Here is a 27,140-nt window from a genome sequence, read left to right on the forward strand (position 1 = left end):
CCAGCTGGCCTACTCCTGCTCCCATTCCTTATGTAAGCATTCATATTGCTTCTATTAAAACTACAAGTACTGCAACATCCTTACCTTACTGTTTTGTATTTTCTCAAAGAGCGCTTCTCCAATTTCATGCTCATTGCCATAAACGGCAGCACAGTCTATGTGACGGTATCCTATTTCAAGGGCATAATTCACTGCAGTTTTCACCTGTACAGGGCAAAGCAAGACTTAAAAATGTCAGTAAGTTTCAGAGCCCATTGACACCGGTATTTTCCGATGTCATAGAAGGAGGCCATTTGGCCCACTGAGCCTGCTGGCTCTCAGAGCAATCCCTACATTCTCACTCCCCCACTTTACTGTGTCCAAGCTCCACACCACAACACCAGAGGTCGGGACTGAAACCAGGTTGCTGGAGATATGAGTTAGCAGCATTATTTTGTCTGTCATTGTTTCAAATTCCTAGGTGTAAACACCACCGACAATTTGTCCTGGTTCAGTCACGTGGATGCTACAGTCATGAAAGCATATGAAGCCTCTCCTTCCTCAGAAGGCTAAAAGGAAATTTGATGGGGGACATGCCAATTTTTATAGAAACCATTTTATATGCTTGCATCACAGTTTGGCAATGACAACTGGTGTGTCCAAGACCAGAAAAACTGTGAAGAATTGTTAGTTCATCATGAAAACCAGCTTCCCCTCTATTGACTCCATCTGACTTGGGAAAGCAACTGAAATAATCAAGGACTCCTCCCCGGTCAGTCTCCCTCCTCCACCCTCCCACTGGACAGAAGATATAAAGCTACTCTCCAATGGAGGGGGCAGAAGAGAAAATGACCAAGGGATCATTCCACTACAATGAAAACTAGGATCCAAGACAGTTTTATGAAATTGTTGAAAGACTCTAGAATGAACAACTTCCTTTATTAAGATGAACTTTTCACTTCCCGATCTATGCCATCATGGCCCACACACATTACTTGTCTCCTCGCACAGCAATTTCTCTGTAACTGTAACACTATATTGTACATCATCTTTTTACTTTCTATCTCCAAGTACTTACTTATGGAGTGAATTTTTCACTGATCTCATTACATGTGCAAAAATCACAAATGTGTAGAGTTTTAAAAGACTGATCTGAAACCGTAAAACAATCAAAATACAAAGCATTAGTAAGTTTCTGCAGAAGAATTTTGATCCGATTAATGGGAAGAAGTTTTTCCTCTGTTGACCAAATCAAGTCAGTTTGGACACTGTACAGTATCAGAAAATGCAGCAGAAGAATGCAGACTCAGCCAGCTCCATCATGGGCCCTAGTCTCCCCGGCGTCGACAATATCTTCAAAAGGCGATGCCTCGAGGCAGTGGCATCTGCCATTAAGGACACCCACCACTCAGACAACACCCTCTTTTCATTATTACCACCACAGGGGAGGTACAGGAGCCAGAAGATATGCACTCAACAGTTTAGGAACAGCTTCTTCCCCTCTGCCATCATATTTCTGAATGCATAAAGAACCCAAAAACACCACATGATTTTTGCTTTCTTTTTTTACTACTTATTTAATTTTTTATACATATTTCTTATTGTAGCTTATAGTATATTTTATGCATTGCACTGTACTGCTGCCGCAAATCAACCAATTTCAAGGTATATGTCAGTGATAATTAACCTGATTCTGATTTTGATCTTTATCTGTATTAAATTGGTTTATTACTGTCACGTACCAAGATACAGTGAAACTTATCTTGCGTACTGTCAAAAGTGTTCAAAATGCAAGAAAAATATCATTCTAGACGAATTTCAGACTAAGTGATTATCTTTCAACTTAATAAATACAGTAATGATTAGTGTAATGTAATAGTTCAAAGGATTAAAAGAACAAATAATTGACCATTAAGAATACTACAAATTGAGACACTTACCTGACCAGGTGAACTCTTCCATGTTCCCAATCCAACTAACGGCATTTTCTGGCCTGTTTCAAGTTTCACATAGCTGAGATTCATGTTTAATATACCTTGTTGAATAATGAGCTGTCACAGAAATACAGCCTGTGTGGAGTCATAAAAACACAAAATGCACACCTGTAAGTACCAGACAATTAGAAATTACTGATAAGCTATCATTTCTAATAGCCTGAAAGTGGAATCTAAATGAGTTTTTTTAATCAACAACAATCTCCAATCTTACAGCAAGGAGGAGTACTTGATCTTTGATCAATTGCTGCAAATAAAAATGATATCAAAATTATCTCTTTGCTAACACTGGGGAACTTTGCAAATCTGCCGATTTGGAACATTAAATCTGATTTGCTGAATATTTCCAGCATGTTCTGTTTTAATTCAGATTTTAGTATCTAGTTCTTCCCTTTAGCATACTTATTAGGGTTCCAAATTAAATTCACTTTTTTCCAGATGTTCTTGATGATGAAGGTAAATTCAGTGCATTACACTCTCAGCAAAGAACCTGCGTTGGTTGGAGATAGATCAAAGCCTGTAGTTTGTTTATTGATTTTAGGGCGTAAGTGATTATATTGGTGATGTATTCTCAAGCGTCCCAGCATTTAGGTGCTAACAAAACTCAGCAGGTTTGTTTGGGCAGGCCATGAGATATGCATGCCAGACACCAGACTCCCGAACTAAGCAAATCATGTAACTGAAGTATGACTTAACAAGAGGACACAAAATGCTGGAGGAACTCAGCACCAATAGAGGGAAATGAAGAGTCAGCCTACCCAGTACCCCTCCACCATCACCCTCCGTGAGTTCCTCCAGCATCTCACGTGCGTTGCTCAAGATTTCCAGCATCTGCAGAATCTTCTGACTTCTTTTAGTTTTCCTAACTACTTGCTGTTGCTGTATACAGGCAGTCCCCACATTATACAGGGTTCCATTCTTGAGAACCGCCTGTAAACTGAACTGTTCATAAGTCGGAAATGAACAAAAATAGTAAGTGGGAGAGAATCGCAGGAATGACTCTGACAGAGAGTGAGCGGGTGTGGGAACATCTGCCAACCAGTCTCCCTGATTCAGTGAGAAAGTGATCCTACTCACTGCTGTCAGTTCAGACCCCAAGTGTTACAGCTCAGGGAGAGAGATGGCATGTGGAAATCCCCTGTCCCCATCCGGAAGAAGATGCCTAAAGCTTGGCAGCAGCTGGAAAATCCAATCTGCCAATACCCCACATGCTCATCTGCATGCATAGGCCATCCATATTCAGGCATTCATTATCTAGTGAGGATCCACTAACTTCTTGAGAATCATGAGATCTCTCTGCAACCCATAGTTTTCAACCTTTCAACATATAGATAATATACTTATTTTTCTGCCAAAAAAATTAACTATTCCACATTGTATTCCACTGAGCAAGGTCTTTGCCCACTTGCAGCCTCTTTGTAAAATCTGCAAAATTGGTGATCATATATTCAGTGCCTTCATTGCAAGTAAATTTATACAAATTATGTTATGTAGAGGACCCCCACATTAATTCATGTGACACACCCATTGTAACATCTTGCCAACCAGAAGAAAGCACATCCTATCTACAGTTTGTTTCCAGTTAGCCAGTGAATACAGTTATCCATGGGCTTGACAACTTCTGTCTTAATCGTATGAGGAGTGTTGGATGACTCTGGGCTTGCACTTACTGAAGTTTAGAAGAATGAGGGGGGGGAATCTCATTGAAACCTACTGAATATTGAAAGATCTAGATAGAGTGGACAAGGATGGAAAGTTTCCAATAGTGGGAGTGACTAGTACCAGGGGGCACAGCCTCAGAACACAAGGACATCCCTTTACAACAGAGACAAGGAGGAATTTCTTTAGTGAGACAGTAGTGAATCTGTGGAATTCATTGCCACAGTTGGCTTTGGAACCAAAGTCACTGGGTATATTTGAAGTGGAGGTTTCTAAGATAGTGGTGCACTCAGAAGCAAAGGTGCTATAGTCGTTTTTTATGATCACAGGACACTGCAGGTCATTAAGAACTTCAAATGTTGCAGGTCTACCCCATCAGTGAGTTGCTTGTTAGCAGAGCAGCTGGACAGTGTGGATTATGTTGCTGTCTGCTACAGAAAGGCATTGGAGTTGGTGCAAAAAAAGCAATGCGCGATTTAACGGTGAATTCTTGTCTTGGACTTTTTTCTTGTGATCACAAGATCCTGTTGGGCATTAGTAATGTAGAATACCGCAAGTCCAGTTCACCGGTTTATTGGTGAGACTGACAGCGGGGGAGTTGTGTGGCTTTGGTTGAAGTGTAGACGAGGCCTCCTGCCACGGTGTCACCTGTTGCAGCCAGGAGAGGTGATGCTGGAGGCAGTGTGGCGTAGTGTCCATACCGGATCGGGGGCTGGCCCTGCCTGCCAGTGCTGTCCCCTTCACTGTTTACTTGGTGGAAGATTACAGGCTTGTTCGTGCTGACAACATCCATAGACTCAGGGACTTGGGCTATATTATATATTCTTTATGTGACTGAATGTTATGTGCTATGTGTGGCTTGTGCTGTGTATGACTATTGATACTGTGTTTTGTACCTTGACCCCAGAGGAACACTGTTTCATTTGGTTGTATTCTTGGGAATTCATATATGGTTGAATGACAATTAAACTTGAACTTGATGAATAAGGGTGACAAAGGTTATGGGGAGAAGGCAGGAGAATGCAGTTGAAAGGGATAACAAATCAACCATGGCAGAAAAGACTTGATGGGCAGATTGGCTGAATTCTGCTCCTATGTCTTATGATGCTATGGTGGTCTATAACTCATTACAGAAAGGAAGCTTCAGAGAGGGTGCAGAGGAGATCTATCAAAATGCTGTCGAGATTAGAGAGTACATCTAGCGAGGAAAGGTTGTGCGAGCTAGGGCATTGATAGAATGGACAACAGAGGCTGTTTCCCAGAGTGGAAATGGCTAATATGACGGCACATAATTTTCAGGTGTCTGGAGGAATGAATAAGGGGAATGTCAGAGGTAGATTTTTTTTTAAAAAAACACAAAGTTTGTTTAAATGCACTGCCAGGGGTAGTAGTAGAGGCAGGTGTATTAAGAACATTTAAGTGACTCATAGATAGACACATGGATGATCGAAAAATTGGGAGCTATGTGGGAGGGAAGGGTTAGATTGATCTTTCAGCAGGTTAAAGGGTCAGCACAATATCATGGGCCAAAGGGCCTGTACTGTGCTGTAATGCTCTACAAATATAATACAATTCATAAAGACACTTAAAGATAATCATCTATTTGACTTTTGAGTTAAGTATCAATTCTTGATAAGCCTGGATGGGACTGTGGTGGGAACAATGAAAAATTAAACAAACACAGAAAGAAAGAGTGGGGAAAATACAGTGCATAAGGGAATGGCTATGTTTGAGCCATTCTTCAACAAATTCAATTGTTGGTTATGGAGGTAAAACAAGAAAAGAGGACAGCAGGCATCCTTCTCCCAAAGTTCCAATGTAGCATGACATTAGCTGTCATGGTTGGCCAGTGGACTAAAACCAGTGGGCAGAGAGCAAACAGTTCTCATTCACTGTCACAAATATGTGTCCAATGAGCTGGCTGCAGCTTATTATGTAATGCTGAATTCCATTTATTAAGAAAAGAACAATTTTCCATGGTCATCTTTTTACAAATCAGCCAACTGTACTTTGGGACTCTTGTGAATAATTTACATGCTTGATGAACATTAATTTCTTTTCACCTATAAGATTTGTTTGTGCATGGTTAAAATGATGGCTCAAAAATCATAAATTGACAAAAAAAAACATTTTATTTTTTCATGCATTTTTAGTGCTGAAGAAATGTAGCTTTCTTCTACTTACCCTGGTTAAAACATTAATCATCTTACATAGTTCCAAAAAAAAAATCTCTGCTTTATCTTCTGTGTTCCAGGGTAAACAACCATGTACAAACATCAGAACAAATTTCAATCATTCAGCTGTTCAAGTCCTTCAGGATTCAAAGCCTGTGCCTTTAGCAAACTGCCTATGCACTCAGAGTTTTGCTTTGAGGACTGACTAACTCCATTGCACATACCCAGCTATCTCTGTAACTGTGTTTTTAATAAAACTTTCTTACATTTTGCATAAAAATACCGTGCTGTGTGCAAGAATTTCTAGGTCATAAACTTTTTAAATAATTAAATGGATTTTTAATTTTATCAAAGATTATCATTCACACACAAATACCTCAAAGCACTTCGTAAAGAAAAAAAAGCTTTGAGATGAGGTAATTTTTAGCAAAAACAAAATGCATTCACATGGAATCATAAAATTGTTATGGTACACAAAACAGCCATTTGGCCCATCAGATCTTTCCTGCTTTCATAGTAAAGCTTTCTTGTCAGTTCTACTCATTTCTTTTCCCTCACATCTCTGACATTTATTCTCTCTTTGAAAAGCATAAATCAATTCTGTTTCTAACATCCCTATGTATTACTGTGTAAAAAACATTTTTCCTTTCTCTGATTCCCCTTAAATTGCTTCAAATTTTAAATCTATATTCTTTGGCCATGAACCATTTGCAAATGTGAACAGATTTTGCTATTCATTTTAACTAAACCAGTTATGTCCATCTCTGTCAAAGCTCTGTTTAACCTATGTTCCAAGAAAAATAACCCCAAATTCTCCAGTGCCCATTAGGCTAAAATTGCTTGTCCCTGGAATCATTCCAGTAAATCCCATAGCATGTCTCAAGACATTTCACAGGAACGATTGGCAAATTTATCAACAAATCACATAGTGATTCTCTAGCAAATCACAAAAAACACGAATTAAAGGAAGCTTATATGAAGTATTTGAGGACAGGGAAGTGGGAAAATTTCAAGAGGCAATCTCGGAGCTTAGTGTCTATGCAGCTGAAGGCATGGTAATCAGAATGGCACAAAAGACCAGAAATGGAATGGTGCAGACAACTCTTAGAGTTGCTATAGAGATGGTGAGGGACAAGGCATTGCACAGATATGAAAACACGCTGGAGAATTTTAAGTAGGCTAAACTGAGTCATTATCCACAAAACATGATTCCATAAAAAGCAAGGAGATGACTGATCAAGTTATTTTGCTAGTGATGGCTGGGTAAAGAAAGTTGGCTAACGCCCAGGACATTCTGCTCTTTTTCAAATAATGCCACAACTACTTTCATATCCATTTATGTTACTGGATGGATGTGCAGTCTTTGGCTTAACAATGACACCCTAAAGAATGTACCTTTAGCTACATAATTTGCATTCAAGTGTCAGTCTTTATGCGGTAAGTTGGAAATGCTCCTAAATAGATCAGGATTCTTGCCTTTCACATGAATTAGCTGACCAAGGATAAAAGATAGAAGACTTAAAGATGGTTTTGTTTTGTCATTTGTCATACTTGCATTAAAAAATGGCTCTGAGAGAAAAAAATACATATCAGCTGGGTTAGAACCTCATAAAACAACTGCAGAAAATCTCTGGATAGCTTGATTAATTTTGGTGCCAGTTTTGATTGTTTCTCAGATGGATTCCCGAGAGTATATTATTTTGGCCTGAAAAACTAATTTCCTAATGCCAGGAGACAGGGCTGATTGGGAAGTGAGATGGTGGAGACAACAAGGAAATATTGATATTGGCAGAAGTAATAGAGAGGGAATAAGAAAACTAAATTTATCAACCAAAGGTTGATATTTACACTTTTTCCCCTTTGATATGCCAGTTGGCTTTCTTAATTATATTTTCAATGTTTTTCTCATGGCGGTCACATACTTTGGGTAAGGACGGTTGGAAAGAGAGTGATTCTATTGTTGGAAATGTTTCTGATGATGTAAAGCTACTTGGAAAATGTAATGGCATATGTAATGAAACAGCTGTTCACTGCTGAAAAGTCTCCAAGGTTTAAAGTTTCCTATATATGTTTCAGCTGCTGGAAATGTTTCTATGATGCGGTTGGCCATACACCAGTGACGATCTTAAGCTGGTGCATGGACCTAATTACAGAAGTGTAGATTGGTTTCCTCACAAGTCTGGCATACACACCATTTGACACAAGCTGTTGCTCACAGGACAAAGTATTCATGAAACCTTGCTCAACTCACTGAACCATACCTTGTGTAATCTTTTGAAGCTATTATTATTCTGTTGTTCATGCAAGGACAAAAATAGCTAAGTAAGGATCAAAGATTCAGATTACAACATGACCCCAGAGACAGTATGCACATGGCCAAAGTTCCATAGCAAAGATGGCACCATAGAAGTTTGAAGTTTTCCCATTAAAAACACACACTGAGAACAGTGAAATGCTGATTCCTAACTTTGGAACAAAAGCAAAAAAAAAATGCTGGAAAATCTAGGCCAGTCAGCCTAGAAAGAGAAATAGTCAGGCTATAACACTTAGTCAGAACTCATCCAGAACTTGCAGATGCAATCGTTGGCTATTCCTCTTTCCACTATTCTGCCAGACCTGTTGAGTTTTGAAAACATTTTCAGTTTGCTTCAGATTTCTAGTACCTATAGCTTCTTTCCTTGGATTTTCAGTTACTGTTGATTTCACAATCTCTCCAGTAACTATGATGATAATAATTGTTACTGTTATGCTTTTATCTCTGAACACTCAGTATCAAACGAGAAGCTAAGTTTTATTCATCTGTCCAGAGACATTGATTTAAAGTGCTGTTGAATGCAGAAAATAACCCAAAGCATTTTGCCCAAGCAGTAGCTAATCAGATGGGCTGTTGGAAATAGATTACAGTTATCACCTCAGAGTTATAATGTCCTACACTGTGCAACAAACATACCTTTGGAATGAAGTATTCAAATGATCATTTCAGGTGATTTGAAATAAAAATAAAGGATCTTAAGTATTGCAAGGTACATGGAGATATTCATTCTTAGCTATATTTTTCTATTTTAAATTGAGCAACTGTGACTGACTATAAAGCTCATTTTGGATAACTTAAAGACTACAGGGTGAAAAACACTGCTCTTTAAGCAGCACAAGATTAAAAACAGGCCAACAATTGCCACTTCAGTATCACAGAAAGAACTCTTGGTCATTAAAATAACACATACGGTGCTCTTCACATTAACAATCTTAACAAAGCCCTTAACAGGCAAGATTATAACATTACTGTAGGAAAATCAAAACATGATATTCTCAAGAATCCTCAAAAATCTAACAAAAGGGTGAATATGGATTTAATGTTTCAAACCTTGAGTTTGCTTACAGTGATTCCCAACAAATCAGCTTTATAACTTCTAGCACAAGAAATAATGCATTTCTAACAAATTGCACTATTAGTGATTTTTTTTTAATATAAGTAATCTGCTGTAAGCATTTTCCTAATAAGTACTTACTTATTGTTGAGAAAATGTTGAAGGCATCTATGGCTTGGCGTTTCTGGTATTCGCAATTGTGTACTATTCTGGCTGATTATCTGCCTCTGCTCAAAGGTTCTATTCTTTGGTAAATAATTGTTAACTATTAATGAAACCTGTTAATTGGGAGAGTAACAACATTAGCAAAAAGTTTAAAGTTTAAACCCAAGCATCCTAGTCCATAGTTGCATAAGCCTACCAGATAGCACAAGGCAGAGAGCTCCTGTGATTGAGGCGCAAGCTAACGTTTGGTAATAAATTCTCCTTATTTCAAGGAATCCTACATTTTACCATCCAGGCACACTTTGCTGGTCAGTTTAACTTTGGTTAGATGGCTGGGGTGCGGTTGGGTTGGTGGGGGGGAAGGTTACACTTATTTGCTTGGGCTTAATTTTATTAATTCCTGGAATGTGGCCATTGCTTTCTTTACCAGGGTTTTATTGTCCCTCCCTCACCACCATCAAGAACACCTTCAAAACGCGGTGCTTCTGGAAAGTGGCATCCATCATTAAGGACCCTCACCATCTGGGGCACCTCTGTACTCCCTAAATTTTATTTACATCTTTTCTGTACATAGGTGACCAAAACCACACAATACTCCAAATTAGGCCTCACCAATGTCTTATACAACTTCAACATAACATCCCATCTCCAGTCCACAATACTTTGATCTAAGAAAGCCACTGCGCTAAAAGCTTTCTTCACGATCTTATGACGCCACTTTCAATGGTTTATGGACCTGTATTCACAGATCACTTTGTCTGACCATACTCCTCAGTACTCTGCTGCTCAACTGTGTGAGACCTACCCTGGATGGTCCACCCAAAGTTCAATATCTCAGGCCTGCCTGTTTTAAATTCCCTCTGCCATTTTTCAGCCCATTCTTCCAGCTGCTCCAGATTCTGCTGCAAGCTCTGATAGTCTTCCTCGCTGTCCACTACACCCGCAATCTTGGTGTTATCCATAAATATGCTGATCCTGTTAACCACATTGTTATCCAGATTGATGATAAAGAGGACAAACAACAATGGACCCAGCACCAATTCCTGCGGTACACCACTAATCCCAGGCTTACAGTCAAAGTGGCAACTGTCTACTACCGCTCTCTAGCTTCTCCCACAAAGCCAATGTCTAATCCAATGTACTAATTTATTTTGAATGCTAAGCAGCTGAACCTTCTTAACCAATGTCCCATGTGGAACCTTGTCAAGGGCCTTGCTAAAGTCCATGTAGACAACATTTATTGCCATGTCTTCATTAACTTTCCTGGTAACTTCCTTAAAAATCTCTATAAGATTGGTTAGACATGATGTACCATGCACAAAGCCATGCCGACTATCTCTAATCAGTCCCTTTCGGTCCCTTAGAATACTTTCCAATAACTTTCTCACGACTGATGTCAGCTCACCAGCCTATAATTTACTGGTTTATTCTTAGAGCCTCTCTTAAACAGCAGAACAGCATTAGCTATCCTTCAATCCTCCAGCACCTCACCTTGCTAAGTTTGAATACTTTGCACTTTGGCCCCAGAGAAATACAGTCTCATTCAGCTGTAGCTATGTATGACTTGAATGATAATTAAACTTTATTTGATTTGGTTTGCTGCTAAGGATGATTTAAATATCGTTGTAGGGTCCTGCAGTTTCTGCACTTGCCTCCTCCAGGGTCTAAGGGAACATCTTGTCAGGCCCTGGAGATTTGCTACCCTAATTTGCCTCAAGACAGCAATCACCCCCTCCTCTGTAATCTGTACAGGGTCCATGACCTCGCTGCTGCTTTACCTCACTCCTATAGACTCTGTGTCCATCTCCCAAGCAAAAAAAATCCATTTAAGAAGCCCTCAAGATTCTCTTTTACCTTGTCTACTAAAGCAACCTCATGCCTTCTTTTAGCCCTCCTGATTCCTTTCTTAAGTGTTCTCATACATATTTTGTACTCCTGAAATACCTCATTTGTTTCCATCTGACAATAGATGCTATGCACCTCCTTTTTCTTAACCAGGGCCTCAATAGCTCCTGAATACCAACATTCAACAAACCAGTTCTCCTTGCCTTTTATTCTGACAGGCACATTCAAGCATTATACTCTCAAAATTTAACTTCTGAAGGCTTCCCACTTACCGAGTACACCTTAGTCAGAAAACAGCCTGTCCCAACCTACACTTGCTAGATTCTTTCTAATACTATCAAAATTGACCTTTCTCCAATGCAGAATTTCAACCTGAGGACCAGACCTATCCTTCTCCATAATTACATTGAAACTAATGACATTGTGATCACTAGATGCAAAATGTTCCCCTAAATAAACTTCTGACATCTGCCCCATCTCATTCCTTAGTAAACACACACTCTTGTTTGACTTCTATGTACTGGTTAAGGAAACGTCCCTGAACACATCTGACAAACTCTATCCCATTCAGCCCTTTTACAGTAAGGGAGTCCCAGTCAATATGTGGAAAGTTAAAATCACATGCTATCACAACCTCCTGTTTCTTGCAACAGTCTGAAACCTCTACAAATTTGTTCATTTAAATCTCTTGGACTGTTGGGCTGTCTTTAATATAGTCCTATTAATGTGGTAACACCCTCCTTATTCTTCAGTTGCACCCATAAAGCCCCACAAGACAAATTTTCTTGTCTGTCCTAACTGACATGCTGTGACATTTCCCCTGATGATTAAAGCCACCTATCCCCCTTTACTCCCTCCTAATCAATCACATCCAGAATACAAAGCTGCCAGTCCTGTCCCTCCCAAAACCAAGTCTCACTAATGGCTATAATACTATAATTCCATATGTTGATCCATGTCCTGAGCTTATGCATCATTCCTACAATACTTCTTGCATTGAAATATATGCAACTCAGAACATTAGTCCCACCATGCTCCACCTTTTGATTCCTGACTTTGTCTGAGGTCTTAACAACATGTCCCCACAACCACTCCACTATCTGTTCTGGCACTCTAGTTCCCACTCCCCTTACATCTCTGATTTAACACTCCCCCAACCCCATGTAGTACCAGCATACCTTCCCACCAGGATATTAGCTCCCCTCCAGTTTAGCTGCAAACCATCTCTTCTGTACAGGTCTCACCTTCCCTGGAAGACAGCCCAGTGATGCAAAAATCTGAAGCCCTCTCTCCTACACCAGCTCTTTAGCCATGTGTTAAACTATATGATCTTCCTACTTCTGGCCCCACTGGCACATGGCATAAGTAACAATCTGGAAATCAGAACTCTGGATGTCCTGTCCTTTAACTTAGCATCGAACTCCCTGAACTCACTCTGGGAATTCGATCCGAGATGTCTGGCAGCCGGGAGGCAACATACAATCTACGAATCACATTCTCATCCACAGAATCTCCTTTCTGTTCCCCCAACTAACAAATCCCCTATCACTACAGCTTGTCTCTTCTCTCCACTTCCTCGAGTCACTCAGTGCCAGAGACCCGACTGCCGTGACTTCCCTCTGCTGGGTCACTCCCACCAACAGTATCCAAAGTGATGAGGGGATGGCCACAGGGAGATTCTGCAGTGGCGGTTTAATCCCTTTCACCCACTTGATTGTCACCCAGTTCCCTCTGACCTGCACCTTGGGTGTAACTGTCTCTCTATATGTCCTGTCTATCACCTCTTCAGCTATGGAGTTCATCCAGTTCAAGCTCCAGCTCCTTAACATGGAGTGTTAGAAACCAGATGCACTTCTTACAGGTGACTGACTGGGCCGCTTCTTCTTTTGACTTTTAATGCCGGTTGGCAGTCCAACATAAAGGTGCATTATCACCACCAGCTAGTGGGGATGTGGTTTAGAGAACTGGGAAAAAAAACCCTTGCTACTTCTCTTTTCAAATGAAAACTAAATGACCCCAAAAAGCCTCATAGATTGTAAATAATGAAAGACAAAACTGTGAATTAAATTAAAGTCATCCAATAATTTAACAAAGTTTTTAAATTAATCTCTTCTAAGACTGTAATGATGCCTGCATTTGATTTCAAAATTGAAAAGGGATCTGAACAAATTTCAACTTTACATTGTAACATTTCCTCCATCCATGTAAACCTAAAATGATGGCAACTACTTCTGTTTTATATACTGATAAATGGTTAGTGAGTCATTTCTTTATCATTACCTGTAATTCAGGCACAAAACAACCACATCAACATTCCCAGTTAAATTATCTTTTGATCCATCTGTAAAAATGATTAACATATCATAATAATTTTCCTTAATATATTGATGAACCAACAGATCCTCAGGTACAACAGAATCCTTAGACTTTATTAAATCGTGTAATCTAATGTCATTTGAAAAAACCAGGCAGATATATTGCATAATCCAACAAACCCATATTCTAGCAGAACCCAGCCACCCAAAACTAAACACTATTCTTGTAAAGTTCCCAAAAGTCCTCCAATACACCTTTAACAGGATGATCATTTCTTTACACTGTCAAATTAATCCAGTATGTTAACATCAACTTCAACCCCTGCAAATTTTGACCAGTAGAGCTGAAACAGGGACAACCTTATTTCACCACAACACTCTCTTAAAGCCTGTGCTTGTATCACATCCAAATATTTTAAATTCGAAAATGAAGCTGAACCATAAGCCACACAGCTATAATCGAAAACAGATCTAATTAAACAAAAATAAAATGGTCAAAGATTTTCATGTAGCACCCAGAGAATACCCCCACTGATACCTAAGAATACACTTACCAGTTATTTTACTGATATGGTGCTTCTTATCTATCCACATGCCCAGAAATCTTACCACCAGCACTTCTTCAAGAATTTGACCATATAATTTCAAATCAAGTACAGTACAGGTCTCTTAACCCTCTTTGTAAAACACATAACTTGAGATTTAGCTGCTGAAAGCTAATATTCATAAAATATCATACGCTTTTTCAATACCAAAGAAAGCTGCGATACAACTTCTTTATTTACCTGTGCTTTTCTAATATCATCTTCCATACGTAGAACTTAATCCAATGTTATTCTACCCTTTTGAAATCCACTCTGCTAGAACACAGTATCACCTCTCAATACAATTCAAATGCTCTATTACCATACGTTCCATAAATTTACCTAAATGAGATGTAAACGATAAAGGCCTACAACTAGAAGGATCTGACAGGGGTTTCTCAGATTTTGGAAAAGGCACTATTGCTGCTATTTTCCACAATGGCCTAACCTCCAAATATGATTCAAAACCTTTAAAATTATCTCGAGAGTTGGCAGTCATATGCCTAATCATACAATAACATATGTCATTCTTTCCTGCAGAGGGTTGTAAATTCAGTCAGCTCCATCTTGGGTACTAGCCTACAAAGTACCCAGGACATCTTCAAGGAGTGGTGTCTCAGAAAGACAGTGTCCATTATTAAGGATCTCCAGCACCCAGGGCATGCCCTTTTCTCACTGTTACCATCAGGTCAGAGGTACAGAAGCCTGGGGACACACACTCAGCAACTCAGGAACAGCTTCTTCCCTTCTGCCATCCGATTCCTAAATAGACATTGAACCCTTGGACACTACCTCACTTTAATATACAGTATTTCTGTTTTTTGCACATTTTAAAAATCTATTCAATATGCATTTATGGTAATGGATTTACTTATTATTTTTTCTCTCTGCTAGATTATGTCTTGCATTGAACTGCTGCTGTTAAGTTAACAAATTCCACGTCACATGCCGGTGATAATAAAGCTGATTCTGACTTCTGGCCTGAATTATTAATCACCTTCATAAATTCATACAAAGTAAACTCTTCATCAGTAGTATTATCACTGCTACAGCTGAGTTCCAGCACGTCAGGGTGTTCATTAGAACCTCATTTCTACATTATTTAACCTCTTCACCAATATTATCTTGATTAGGAATTGCAGCAAATGACCTAGCCTGTTACTCAACCTTTCCTGTTTTAGTATCAATCATTTTACCCTTATCAATCAATACTGAAATATTATTATCCTAATGAATTCCCCCATTTTCTTAATCATTCCCCAAACATCCTCAAGTTTGATATCCCTTCCAATATTATCATAATAGTAAACCTTTCTCGCAATCTTCACTACTTTCCTCACTACGGCCTGGGCCCTTTTATACTTAATAAGGTCAGTTGGAGAGTGATACTTCTTACCTTTCCCAAATGCCTTATTTCTCTCACTAATTGCCTCTGCACACTTCTTAGTCCATCATGGTACAGCTGTTTTCCTATTACTGTTTTTTTAATAGGAATCACTTCTAATGCATAACCTTTCATGACAAGAATCCATGTCACCCTCAATGTTTGGCCCTGACAAACATTCATGACATAAAACCTTAAGCCTCTCCCAATTTACTTTACAAAAATTCTGCCTCCTAAAAGTGGCCCCCTGTCCCCTATATAAATCCAAACTCAAACTTAGAAATGTAGGAAAAAAACTGAGCTCCTTGACCCTGTCTGCCTACTTTCATGCTTTGAGTTGCTACCACATGATTGGCTGATTAGATATTTGCATTAACAAGCAGGTGTGCAGATGTATCTAATAAAGGGGCCATTGAGTGTATACTTGTGTTTATTGGCCAACACACACAATAAAAGAGTAGGGAGGTTTTAGTAGAATCCTATTCATTTTTAGTTGGGCTATAACTAGAGTTCTGTGTATATTTCTGAATACCATATTACATAAAAGATGACCATACTAGGAAAGGTTGAGGAGATTACCATGATGTTGCAGAGATGAAGTTGCAAAGAAACGCTGACTGGGCTCTAAATAGATGCAATATGACCTCTAACTAAGTGTTTTGCCTTATGCCACCTTAACAGTTGTGTTTAAAGTTCTTCCAGTGTCACGATTGCTGTCCAGTTTTGAGCTGCCTCTGCTGTGCTTGTGAGCACAGAAAGAAATATGTTAGTGCTATGCTATCAGTACTATTTGATTTTTACAGCCTTCACTAAACTGCCATCTTCAAATTCTCTGTAAATCTTTTACAGAGTACCAAGAGACTGCTGATACTATAATCTGGAGCAACAGACCATCTGCTAGAGGATCTCAGGGTCAAGCTGTATCTTGGAGGGAGGGGGAAATGTGATGTATATTCACTATATGGGGCTGGGGGGTCCTCTTATTAAGCTCAGCTTTTTTACACAGCAGCTGTCAGTTCCAGAAATTAAAGTTGTTTTTGACTAAGTTAAACCACCAGCCAATATTATTTGTTCAGCTCTTGTCATAACCAGCAGTTCTTAATGTACTCACAGATAGTAATCAGTTAAAAGGACAGTGCTGCAAACAAATAATACTGTCTATAGACTCAGACTCCAGGCCCACGGCACAGGGCTGGTAGCCCAAGACAAGCAGTGCAAGACAATGGGGCCTGCATCAATCCAGACAACATTGATTAAGTTATTTAGTTCAAGGAAGCTTGTAGACCAGTTTGATATCATCACTTAGCACATCAAATTGCTAATCTATCAATAATTGAGAGATTCATGTACTCATAAAGACAGCCTTCTCAGAATTAATTGTGAGTGCTTGGGATTTTTGTTACTACAAGCTTTTAGACAATCTGTATGTCTCCCAAATGTCATAAGTCAGTATAAATTTAAGAGAGCAGTCAGGCTTGATAGGAATGGTCAAGGGTTGACAAGAATGACAGAAAGATGGGGTGAGTAGAATCCATTCCTCTGCCTTCAATTTCTATGACAGATGACGTTGGTATGTCTTTTTAGCTTCTAAGTTCAAAAGTTCAAAGTAAAATTAATTATCAGAGTACATACATGTCACCACAAACAGCCCTGAGATTCTTTTTTTAGAAGCATTGAAAACCTACAGCACAATACAAGGCCTGCGGCCTACAAAGTTGTGCCGAACTTGTCCCTACCTTAGAAATTACCTAGTGTTACCCATAGCCCTCTATTTTTCTAAGCTCCATGTAGCTGTCCAAAAGTCTCTTAAAAGACCCTATTGTGTCCACCTCCACCACCGTTGCTGGCAGCCCATTCCACGCAATCACCACTCTCTGAGTAAAAAACTTACTCCTTACATCTCTGTACCTACTCCCCAGCACCTTAAAACTGTGTCCTCTTGAGGCAACCATTTCAGCCCTTGGAAAAAGCCTCTGAGTACCCACATGATCAATGCCTCTCATCATCTTATACACCTCTATCAAGTCACCTCTCATCCTCCGTCGCTCCAAGGAGAAAAGGCCAAGTTCACTCAACCTGAACCTTTCTCATAAGGCATGCTCCCCAATCCAGGTGGATTTTCTGTGGGCATACTTAGCAAATCTATAGAGCAGTAACTGTAAACAACTGAAAATGCAGACATAAATAAACAGCAATAAATAACAAGCATGAAATAACAAGATAAAAGAGTACTTAAATGAGTGTAGCTATCCTCTTTTTCTCAAGAACCTGATGGGAGAGGGCAGTAACTGTTTTTGAACCTGCTGTTGTGAGTCCTGAGGCACCTGTACTTTCTACCTGATGGCAGCAGCAAGAGCAGGGCCTGGGTGGTGAGGATCTTCAATGATAGATACTACTTTTCTACAGCAACGTTTCATGTAAATGTGGTCAATGGTTGGGAGGGTTTTACCTGTGATGTAGTGGGCCAAATCCACTACCTTTTGTGGGATTTTCCACTCAAAGGCATTGGTGTTCCCATACCAGGCAGTAATGCAGCCAGTCAGTACACTTTCCACCATGCATCTATATTGATAGCATGCAATTCTCCACAGACTTCTGAGGAAGTAGAGCTGCTTTTGTGCCTTCTTCACAATTATATTTATATGTTGGGTCCAGGACAGGTCTTCTTAAATAGTGACACCCAGAAATTTAAAGTTGTTGCCCTCTCTACCTCTAATCCTCCAATGAGTACTGCCTCATGAACCTCTGGCTTGCCTCTCCTTAAGTCTACAATCAGTTCCTTGGTCTTTTTGACATTGATTGAGAGGTTGTTGTTATTACACCACTCAGCCATGTTTTCAATTCCCTCCTGTATGCTGATTCATCACCACCTTTGATACAGCCCACAACAGCAAACTTGTGTATGGTGTTGGAGCTGTACTGAGCCACATAGTCATTGGTGTAAAGCAAGTAACTCCTGTGCTGTTAGAAATTGTACCCGTGTTTTGGAAATCATTCAAAATTTTAAAATCTTTTACAAGATAGAAATCCCCTGAGTTTTAAATGTGCTTTAAGAATTGTATCTAAATTTAAATGTTCATCACTAAAAATAAATGAACTCTATTTGAAATACTTTGTTAACTGGAAGTACCTCTTTCTTGTTGGAGTCCATCACTCAAAAAGAGGGTATTGGCAGCTAAAATTGCTGTGTAAGATAAACAGGGAAGTGATATTGCTTTGAAGAGTAAGTGGTTACAGTATAACCTTCCTTTAGTGAGGGTACTTCTAGCTTTAGAATCTATATCGGATAGGGCTTCAGATATCCGTTTGAATTCAGAACTTAGTGGACATCCAACCCAATATCATCACAGGTGGATTTGTCAACACTTCAGGTTGATACAGTGCTTAAGGCAATGCATCACCTCCACCCCCACTCCCAACACATACTGCCCGATTTGCTGAGTTCCTCCAGGTTTTTTTTCTCGCTTTTTTACATCTGTTCATTGTGACTAGGTACTCTGGATACTGAAGGCAATAAATAAAATATTGTATAAATCCTCCACTGCTTCCTCATCCACCTGATTGAAAGCCCTGCTCTTTACAGAGAGCCAGAGGGAACAATGTGGTCAGTGGATATTCTCTCCCTCTCTCTCTACAAAGAAATAATATGTTGAATAACTAAGATTGTCGGCATGGTATCTCCTCAAGCTGAGCATCAGGGCATCCCCTGCTGGTGTTACTTGGAACCATCTTAATAGAGTTTACAGCAGGTAGCATTCGATACGTTTCTATGTTTCTTTAGAAGTTCTGGGAGAGGTACGTGCTTTAATTTGTGTTTCTTGTATTTACTGTAAATGCCTGCAAGAAAACAAATCTCAAGAGTTGTAAATGGAGGTACTGTATATACAGAACCTATAAATAGTATTCACACCTCCCCCCCCCCCACCGTAAGTTTTCATCTTTTATTGCTTTACAACATTGAATCATAGTGGATTTAATTTGACTTTTTTTGGACACTTTTGTGTCAAAGCGAAAACAGACCTCTACAAAGTGATCTAAATTAATTACAAATATAAAACACAAAATGATTGATTGCACAATTATTCACCCCCTTCAAGTCAATATTTAGTAGATGCACCTTTGGCAGCAATTACAGCCTTGAATCTGCATGGATAGATCTCTATCAGCTTAGCACATCTGGACACCTCAATTTTTTCCCATTCTTCTTTACAAAACTGCTCAAACTGTCAGATTACATGGGAATCGTGAGGGAATGCCCTTTTCTAGTTGAGCCTCAAATTCTCAATTGGATGAAGCTCTGGACTCTGACTCGGCTTTGTTAAGCTGTTCCTGTGTAGCTTTGGCTTTATGCTTGGGGTCATTGTCTTGCTGAATACAATTTTTCTACCAAGTTGCAGTTCCCTTACAGACTGTATCAAGTTTTCCTCCAGGATTTCCCTGTATATTACTGCATTAATTTTACCTTCTACCTTCACAGGCCTTCAGGGGCCTGCTGCAGTGAAGCATCCCCACAGCATGATGCAGCCAACACCAGGCTTCACAGTAGGAATGGTGTGTTTTTGATGATGTGCCGTGTTTGGGTTACACTAAACACAGTGTGTAGTCTGATGGCCAAAATGGTCAATTTTGGTTTCATCAGACCATAGAACCTTCTCCAGCTGACTTCAGAGTCTCCCACATGCCTTCAGGCAAATTCTAGCCGAGATTTCATGAGAATTCTTTTTCCCCAACAGCAGCTTTCTCTTTGCCACTCTCCCATAAAGCATGGTGAAGCACCTGGGTGACAGTTGTATGTGCAGTCTCTCATCTCTGCCACTGAAGCATGTAACCCCTCCAGAATTGTCATATGACTCTCAGTGGCCTCCCGCACTAGTTCCCTTCTTGCACACACAGTTTTTGAGGATGGCCTGCTCACAGCTGCGCCATATTCTTTCCATTTCTTGATGATTGACTTAACTGTACTCCAAGGGATATTTACTGACTTGGAAATTTTCTTGTATCCATCTCCTGACTTTGCTTTTCAATTCCATTATGTGGAATTGCTTGGAGTGTTCTTTTGTCTTCATGGTGTAGTTTTTGCCACAATACTGACTCAAAAGCAGCTGGACCTTCCAGATACAGATGTATTTTTAATACAATCAATTGAAACACCTTGACTGTACACAGGTCTCCTAAAACAGATCTCCATTTAACTAATTATGTGACTTCTAAAACCAATTGGCTGCACCAGTGATGATTTGGTGTGTCATATTCAGGTGGGTGGGGCAGCTGAATGCTTATGCAATCAATTATTTTGTGTTTTATATTTGTAATTAATATAGATCACTTTGTAGAGATCTGTTTTCGCTTTGACACAAGAATCTTTTTCTGTTGATCATTCCATTGTCAAAAAAGGCAAATCATGTCACTCTTAATCAATGTTTGTAAAACATAAAACTTCCAAGGGTGAATACTTTTTACAGGCACTGTATGTACTTTGATAAAATTACTTTGAACATTGAAAAGGGCAGTATATTAGGTAGCTAGGAGCAAATGGAGTGAAAATAAAGACATATACAGTACAAGTAAATGTACAATGGATGGGTTGCTGGGCGATGCGACTTGTTGGGCTAGAAGGGGCTGTTCTGCCCCTTGAAATGGAAATCTTGAAATCTCTAAAATGGAACCCTTTGTGGTGGTAATGATACCTGCTGCACATGATAGCACAGAGAAATTTTATAAAACTGGACCCAAATGCTCAACAATACTTGACAAACTATGATTATGAAAAATAAAGATCACTAGAACTCTAGAATGATAGAGCAGATTGATAGTCTACATGACCCTGGCATCTGACAGGATCATAGCTGAACTGCTTTAACTCCACTTTCCAACCAGAAACCCAACTTGATACCCCAAAATTATAAGTGTGAACTTTCAATATATTAATTGATTGCACATCCTCAGTCTGCTGTGATAGAGAATTGCAAATGGTCTGTTTTCTGAATGAAGAAATTTCTTCCGTCCTAATTGTTCAACTTCACCCCAAGAGGAGAACCTATAGTTATAAGCCCTTAAGTATACTCTAACAAGATACCTTGCAGTTCTCCAAATTCTTCAGTCATTGATGCCTAATCATTTTCTCTGAAGTGCTTTAGATTGGTTCATCAGATTTAGGACAACACTAAATTACAATTTTAAAAAAAACATCAAATTTCTTGCATACCATCACATCTATATTTTGGGATGTTATAGCTTAACATAAATGCATTTTTTTCCTCCTATCTTCAACAGCAGCAATGGGGGAAATTCTGTCTTTAAACTTGATGAAACAACACATAATAAATTTGGAGAATTATATGCATATGTATGTAAATTATATATACACACACACATATATATATAAAAAGAGGTATACAAAATTATGAAGGGTATTGAAAGGGTAAATGCACCAGACTTTTTCCACTGAGGTAGGGTGGGACTACAACCAGGGGTCATGGGTTAAGGGTGAAAGGTGAGAAGTTTAAAGGAAACTTCTTCACTCATCCAATTCCTAAATGGACGTTGAATCTTTGGACACCACCTCATTTTTAAAAAAAATATACAGTATTTCTGTTTTTGCTCATTTTAAAAAATCTATTCAATATATATATATATATCATGTGATTTACTTATTTATTATTATTTATTTTATTTTCTTATCATTTTTCTCTGTTAGATTATGTATTGCATTGAACTGCTGCTGCTAAGTTAACAAATTTCATGTCACATGCCAGTGATAATAAACCCGATTCTGATTCATAGGACCGTGAGAATGTGAAATGAGCTGCCAGCATGAGTGGTGCACGCGAGCTCGCTTTCAATGCTTAAGCCACGTTTGGATAGGTACATGGTTAGTAGGGGCATGGAGGGCTATAGTCCCTGTACAGATCAATGGGAGTAGCTTCGGCATGGACTAGATGGGTCAAAGGGCCTGTTTCTTTGCTGTATTTCTCTATAACTCTTATGTGGATAACTTGGGATTTCAACTTCTAGCATTTATTTTGTATGAAGTAGGGTGTTGTATATAAAAGTAGAAAAGATACTTTTTCTAACAAATTAAGGGAAATATTTTTATAGAAAACTGAAAAGTTAGAAAATGAGAAAGCATGCTTATTTACTATACAGTTTCTACCACTTCAACATCCCTACAGAGTACCCCAGAATGTAATTACTGGAAACATTATGCCTGTTCACCATTGATAGACAACAAGATTAAATGGCAAAGTTCTCTATCTTCAGATATTTTGAGTGAATGTTTTTGAAGAAAAAAATGAACAAGATTAACCAGCATACAAATATCACCCAGTGGCAATTTTTTTCCATGCCCAAGGTCTGAAAAAACTAATTAGTCTATAGTCTACCAACTACCTTTGGCCCTCATTCTCATATATTCCAAGGAATAAAGACTTGGCTTGGCTAATCTCTCCCTCTAATTCTGGCCCTTAGTCCTGGCAACGTCCTCATAAACCTTTTTTGTATTCTTTCTAGTTAAACCACATCTTTCCTATAACAGGGTGACCAAAGCTGTACACAATACTCCAAATGAGGCCTCACAAATGATTTTTACAACCTCAACATGATGACCTAACTCCTATACTCAGTGCCCTGATGAAGGCCAGTTCCTTTACCACCAGTTTGTCTACATGAGACAATGATTATGCATTTGTATCCCTAAGTCCCTCTGCTTCAAGAGACTCCCTGGTACCCTACCATTCAAAGTGCAAGTCCTATGCTAGTTTGATTTTCCAAAATGCTTCAACCTCAAACTTTTCTCTATTGAAATCCATTTGCTACCCTTCAGCCTACTTTGTTAACTGTCATCTAAAGGTTTGACAAATTTCTATAGATTCACATTGGAAGGTATCCTAACTGGTTGCATCATGGCCTGGTGTGGAATCACCAGTGCTCAAGAAGAGAATCCCTACAAAACATGGTGAATACAGCCCAGTTCAGCACAGAAAAAGCCCACAGAGTGCTGCCATAAGAAAGCAGCATTGATCATCAATGTCCCCCACCGTCCAAGCAATACTCTCTTCTCACTGCAACTAATAGGAGGTGGTACTGGAACTTTAGGTCTATCAGTTACTAATCTTCAACCATCAGGCTCCTGAACCATCATGGACATCTTCACTCATCACAACACTTGATCATTGAACAAAACCTATCAACTCATTTTCAAGGACACTACAACTGATGTTCTCAGTATTATTTATTATTACTATTTCTTTCTCTTTGTATTCGCATGTTTGCTTGCCAGTTTTTGTTTTTGTGTAGTTTTGCATTGATTCTATTGTTATACTGTGAATGCCTGCAAGAAAATGAATCTCAGGATAGTATTTGATGACATATATGTACTTTGATAATAAATTTACTTTGAACTTTGGTCAAAATACCCCTGTAATCTATGATAACCTTCACTATCAACAACACATCCTAATTTCATATGATCTGCAAACTTACTGATCAAGCCTTGAGTATTTGCATCCAAGTCATTTATAAAAATGACTAATAACAAGGGTCTGGACAGCGACACCGGCCTCTGTTCTGATAAACAATGTTCAACCCCCATCCTCTGCTTCTTACCTCCCAAGCCAATTCTGTGTCTGAAATTGATAGCAAGCTACAAAAACAATTGGTGTATGTATAGAAACTTACACTTAGCAAAACATCCCAAGGTGTTCTACAGAAACAAAAATTGGCACTGAACCATGTGAAGAACTGTAAAAATCTTTGATCAGATGGTAATCTGCACTGTGCGAGTTGGGATAAAGGCAGCAGAAACTTCCACTTGAAAAAGTCAAGTAATAAAGGTTTCAGCAGTAACCAGTCTACTGTGGGGCAGAAATCGGTATTATACAAAAAGGTGGAAATAAGCAGCTTTAACGGGTCAGAAGCACAACTCGGGAGCAAACAGAAGCGAACAACTGAGATCAGTTTCAGATAGACACCACGGATAAGATGGTGTAGGTAGGTGGGGAACAGAGTAGACAATCTGGTTTTCCCATTATATCTAGTTAGAGGACATTTCTGCTCATCCACCTGGACATTGGATAATCTATATTTGAATACAAGGGTACGATACAATTGTAAGTCTCTGTATGATATTGCTGATGAGTTGTACACAAACAAGAAACAGGAAGGGACCAAGACGGCTTCTTGCAGGGCTGGGAGGTAGGTCATTACAAGTTATCAGGAAAGTGTAAGAAGAGAAACCAAAGCTAGTGATTCTCTAATTATGTTCAGTAATGAAGGAACTAGGCCAAATACAGTCCCAGTCTGCAGACAGAAGTTATAGAATGCATGCTCAATTATTCCAAAAACTACAGATAAGACAGATCACATTCGTCATATCTATGATATCATTAGTAACTTTCATCATAGTTGTCCTGCAATTTGTCTATCACAATAGATTTACAACAGATATGATCTCAATGGCTCTCCACACAGCCTTGGATCACCTGGACAATGTAGGATGCAGTTTATTGACTACAGCTCAGCATTTAGCACCATCATCTGATCAAAAAGCTACAGATCCTAGGCCTCTGTATCCCCCTCTGCAACTGGATCCTCGACTTCCTAACTGGCAGACCACAATTTGTGCCGATTGGAAATAACATCTCTACCTTGCTGACAATCAACACTGGCACATCACAGGGTTGTGTGCTTAGCGCACTGCTTTACTCTCTCTACACCCAGGACTGTGTGGGTAGGCATAATTCAAATGCCATCTATAAATTTGCTGATGATACAACCATGTTTGCAAAACTTCAGATGGTAACAAAAGAGCATACAGGAGCAAAGTATACCTGTTAGTTGAGTAGTGTCACAGCAAAACCTTGCACTCAACATTAGCAAGATCAAGGAGTTGATTTTGGACTTCTAAAAAGGGTAAGAAGAGGGAACACAAACCAATCCTCATAGAGGGATCAGAAGTGGAAAGAGTGAGCAATTTCAAGTTCCTGGGCGTCAATCTCTCTGAGGACCTAACCTGGACACAACATATTGATGCAGCTACAAGGAAGGCAAGACAACGGCTACGTTTCATTAGGAGTTTGAGGAGATTTTGTTTATTAACTAAAACACTCAAAAACTTCTACAAGTGTACCATGGAGAACATTCTGACTGTCTGGGGGTGGGGGGGGGGGACACTACTGCACAAGATCAAAGTAGGTTGCAGAACATTGTGAGATTAGTCAGCTCCATCATGGGAGGTGGCCTCTATAGTATCCAAGACATCTTCAAAAAGCGGTGCCTTAGGAAGGCAGCATCCATCATTAAGGACCCCACCACACAGGACATACGCTCTTTTTATTGTTACTTTTGGATGGAGGTACAGAATCCTGAAGGCAAACACTCAGCAATTCAGTAATATCACAAGTTATTTTAGCTTAACTAATTAATAGTCACTTACTGTAATTCAGTTTTTTCTATTTATTTATCATGTATTTCATTGTACTGCTGCGGTAGAGTTAACATATTTCACGACATATGCTGGTGATGTTAAGCCTGATTCTGATACTGGTACAGTGCCCAAAAACAAAGCTGGAGAATTTGAACAAGGATGAACAGGGTGAGGATGCTTTAGTTCTTCACTGCCCTTTGTTGGCTATTCTGAACAAGGTCATGCCATCTCCCCTGCTGGTAGCAGTGGATTCACTTGACAGAATGTGCTGATATGTAGCAGACCAACAGTCATTCTATGAAATCAAATTTCGGTAACAACAGATTGAATTAAATATTGTAAGAACTGTGCAGGGTAACTTAGAATGACCAAACAGAAGCAGGTGTGTGTTCTCATTGAAACCAGCTGTCATTGATTCAGATTGATTTGCTTCTTAACCAACAAAGATGGATATCCAAAAAACTGTATTTTGAACCTTTCAAGGAAATTAAATCAGATTGCAACTAAAAGAACCATGTATCTAGTGTTACATGAATTATTGCTTCTTCATCCAAAATATGCTAAGAGATAATTAACTCATTCTCAATTTCCTTGATCTGAGATGGGTTAATCTCAGGAATTTTCATTTACTTTCCACTGGCTTTTCATTTACAAGAAGACGTACTATGGTTGGACCCAATTCTTGCTGTGAAGCTCTAAGGAACAATGGTTTCCATTTTCTTGATATTTTCACTGAATAACATCAATATATGGTATGTATTCTGTCTCTGTTCTCAAGGATGATTACCTTGGGGCACAAATATAATGAGGCACAAGTGAATTCAGTGGGTCAAGCAGCATCTGAAGAAGTAAAATGATAGTCAACATTTCAGGATGAGACCCTGCATCAGGACTAGAAAATAAAGGGAACTTGGAAAACAAAGTTGAATAACAAGCAAATCCAATGCATTCTTATTATTTTATGATTGAATCAATCGGTCCCAATCATTTGCCCTTGCATATTTGGTAAAAGGGAGAGAGCATATTACACAAAATGACATGATTTATTTGAAAACTGTAGAGGTGAGCTTTGGCTTCTGCTTTGTAAACTTTTTTTTTAAAAGGCTGTTCTTTTAAAAAAAAAACTGATCAACCTGCATCTTTCACAGAAATAATGAACATAATCCATTATGAAATTTAAAAGTAATTTGAATTGAACTGTTGGTACAAAAATAATTGCCAAAAGAAAAAGCAGAAGAGTAAACTTCAGT

General features: G+C 39.1%; 1 protein-coding gene across 3 annotated transcripts in view; it reads right to left on the bottom strand.

Annotated features, from left to right (window-relative positions):
• akr1a1a (aldo-keto reductase family 1, member A1a (aldehyde reductase)) overlaps positions 1-9,452 on the bottom strand; it is a 39,666-nt gene extending 30,214 nt beyond the window's left edge. For 2 of the 3 annotated variants that reach the window (XM_059989473.1, XM_059989476.1), the window contains exons 1-3: positions 9,316-9,452; positions 1,920-2,048; positions 85-204 (exon numbers count right to left, since the gene is read on the bottom strand). In XM_059989473.1, the coding sequence (XP_059845456.1) occupies positions 85-204; positions 1,920-2,003 (204 nt within the window). In that variant the 5' untranslated portion in view covers positions 2,004-2,048; positions 9,316-9,452. Of the gene's footprint in view, positions 1-84; positions 205-1,919; positions 2,068-9,315 lie in introns of those variants that run through there. The other variant, XM_059989474.1, reaches the window with a different exon arrangement.
• Between the last annotated feature and the right edge of the window lie 17,688 nt (positions 9,453-27,140).

The sequence above is a fragment of the Hypanus sabinus genome, chromosome 14, assembly GCF_030144855.1.
Source record: "Hypanus sabinus isolate sHypSab1 chromosome 14, sHypSab1.hap1, whole genome shotgun sequence".
Classification (NCBI taxonomy): Eukaryota; Metazoa; Chordata; class Chondrichthyes; order Myliobatiformes; family Dasyatidae; genus Hypanus; species Hypanus sabinus.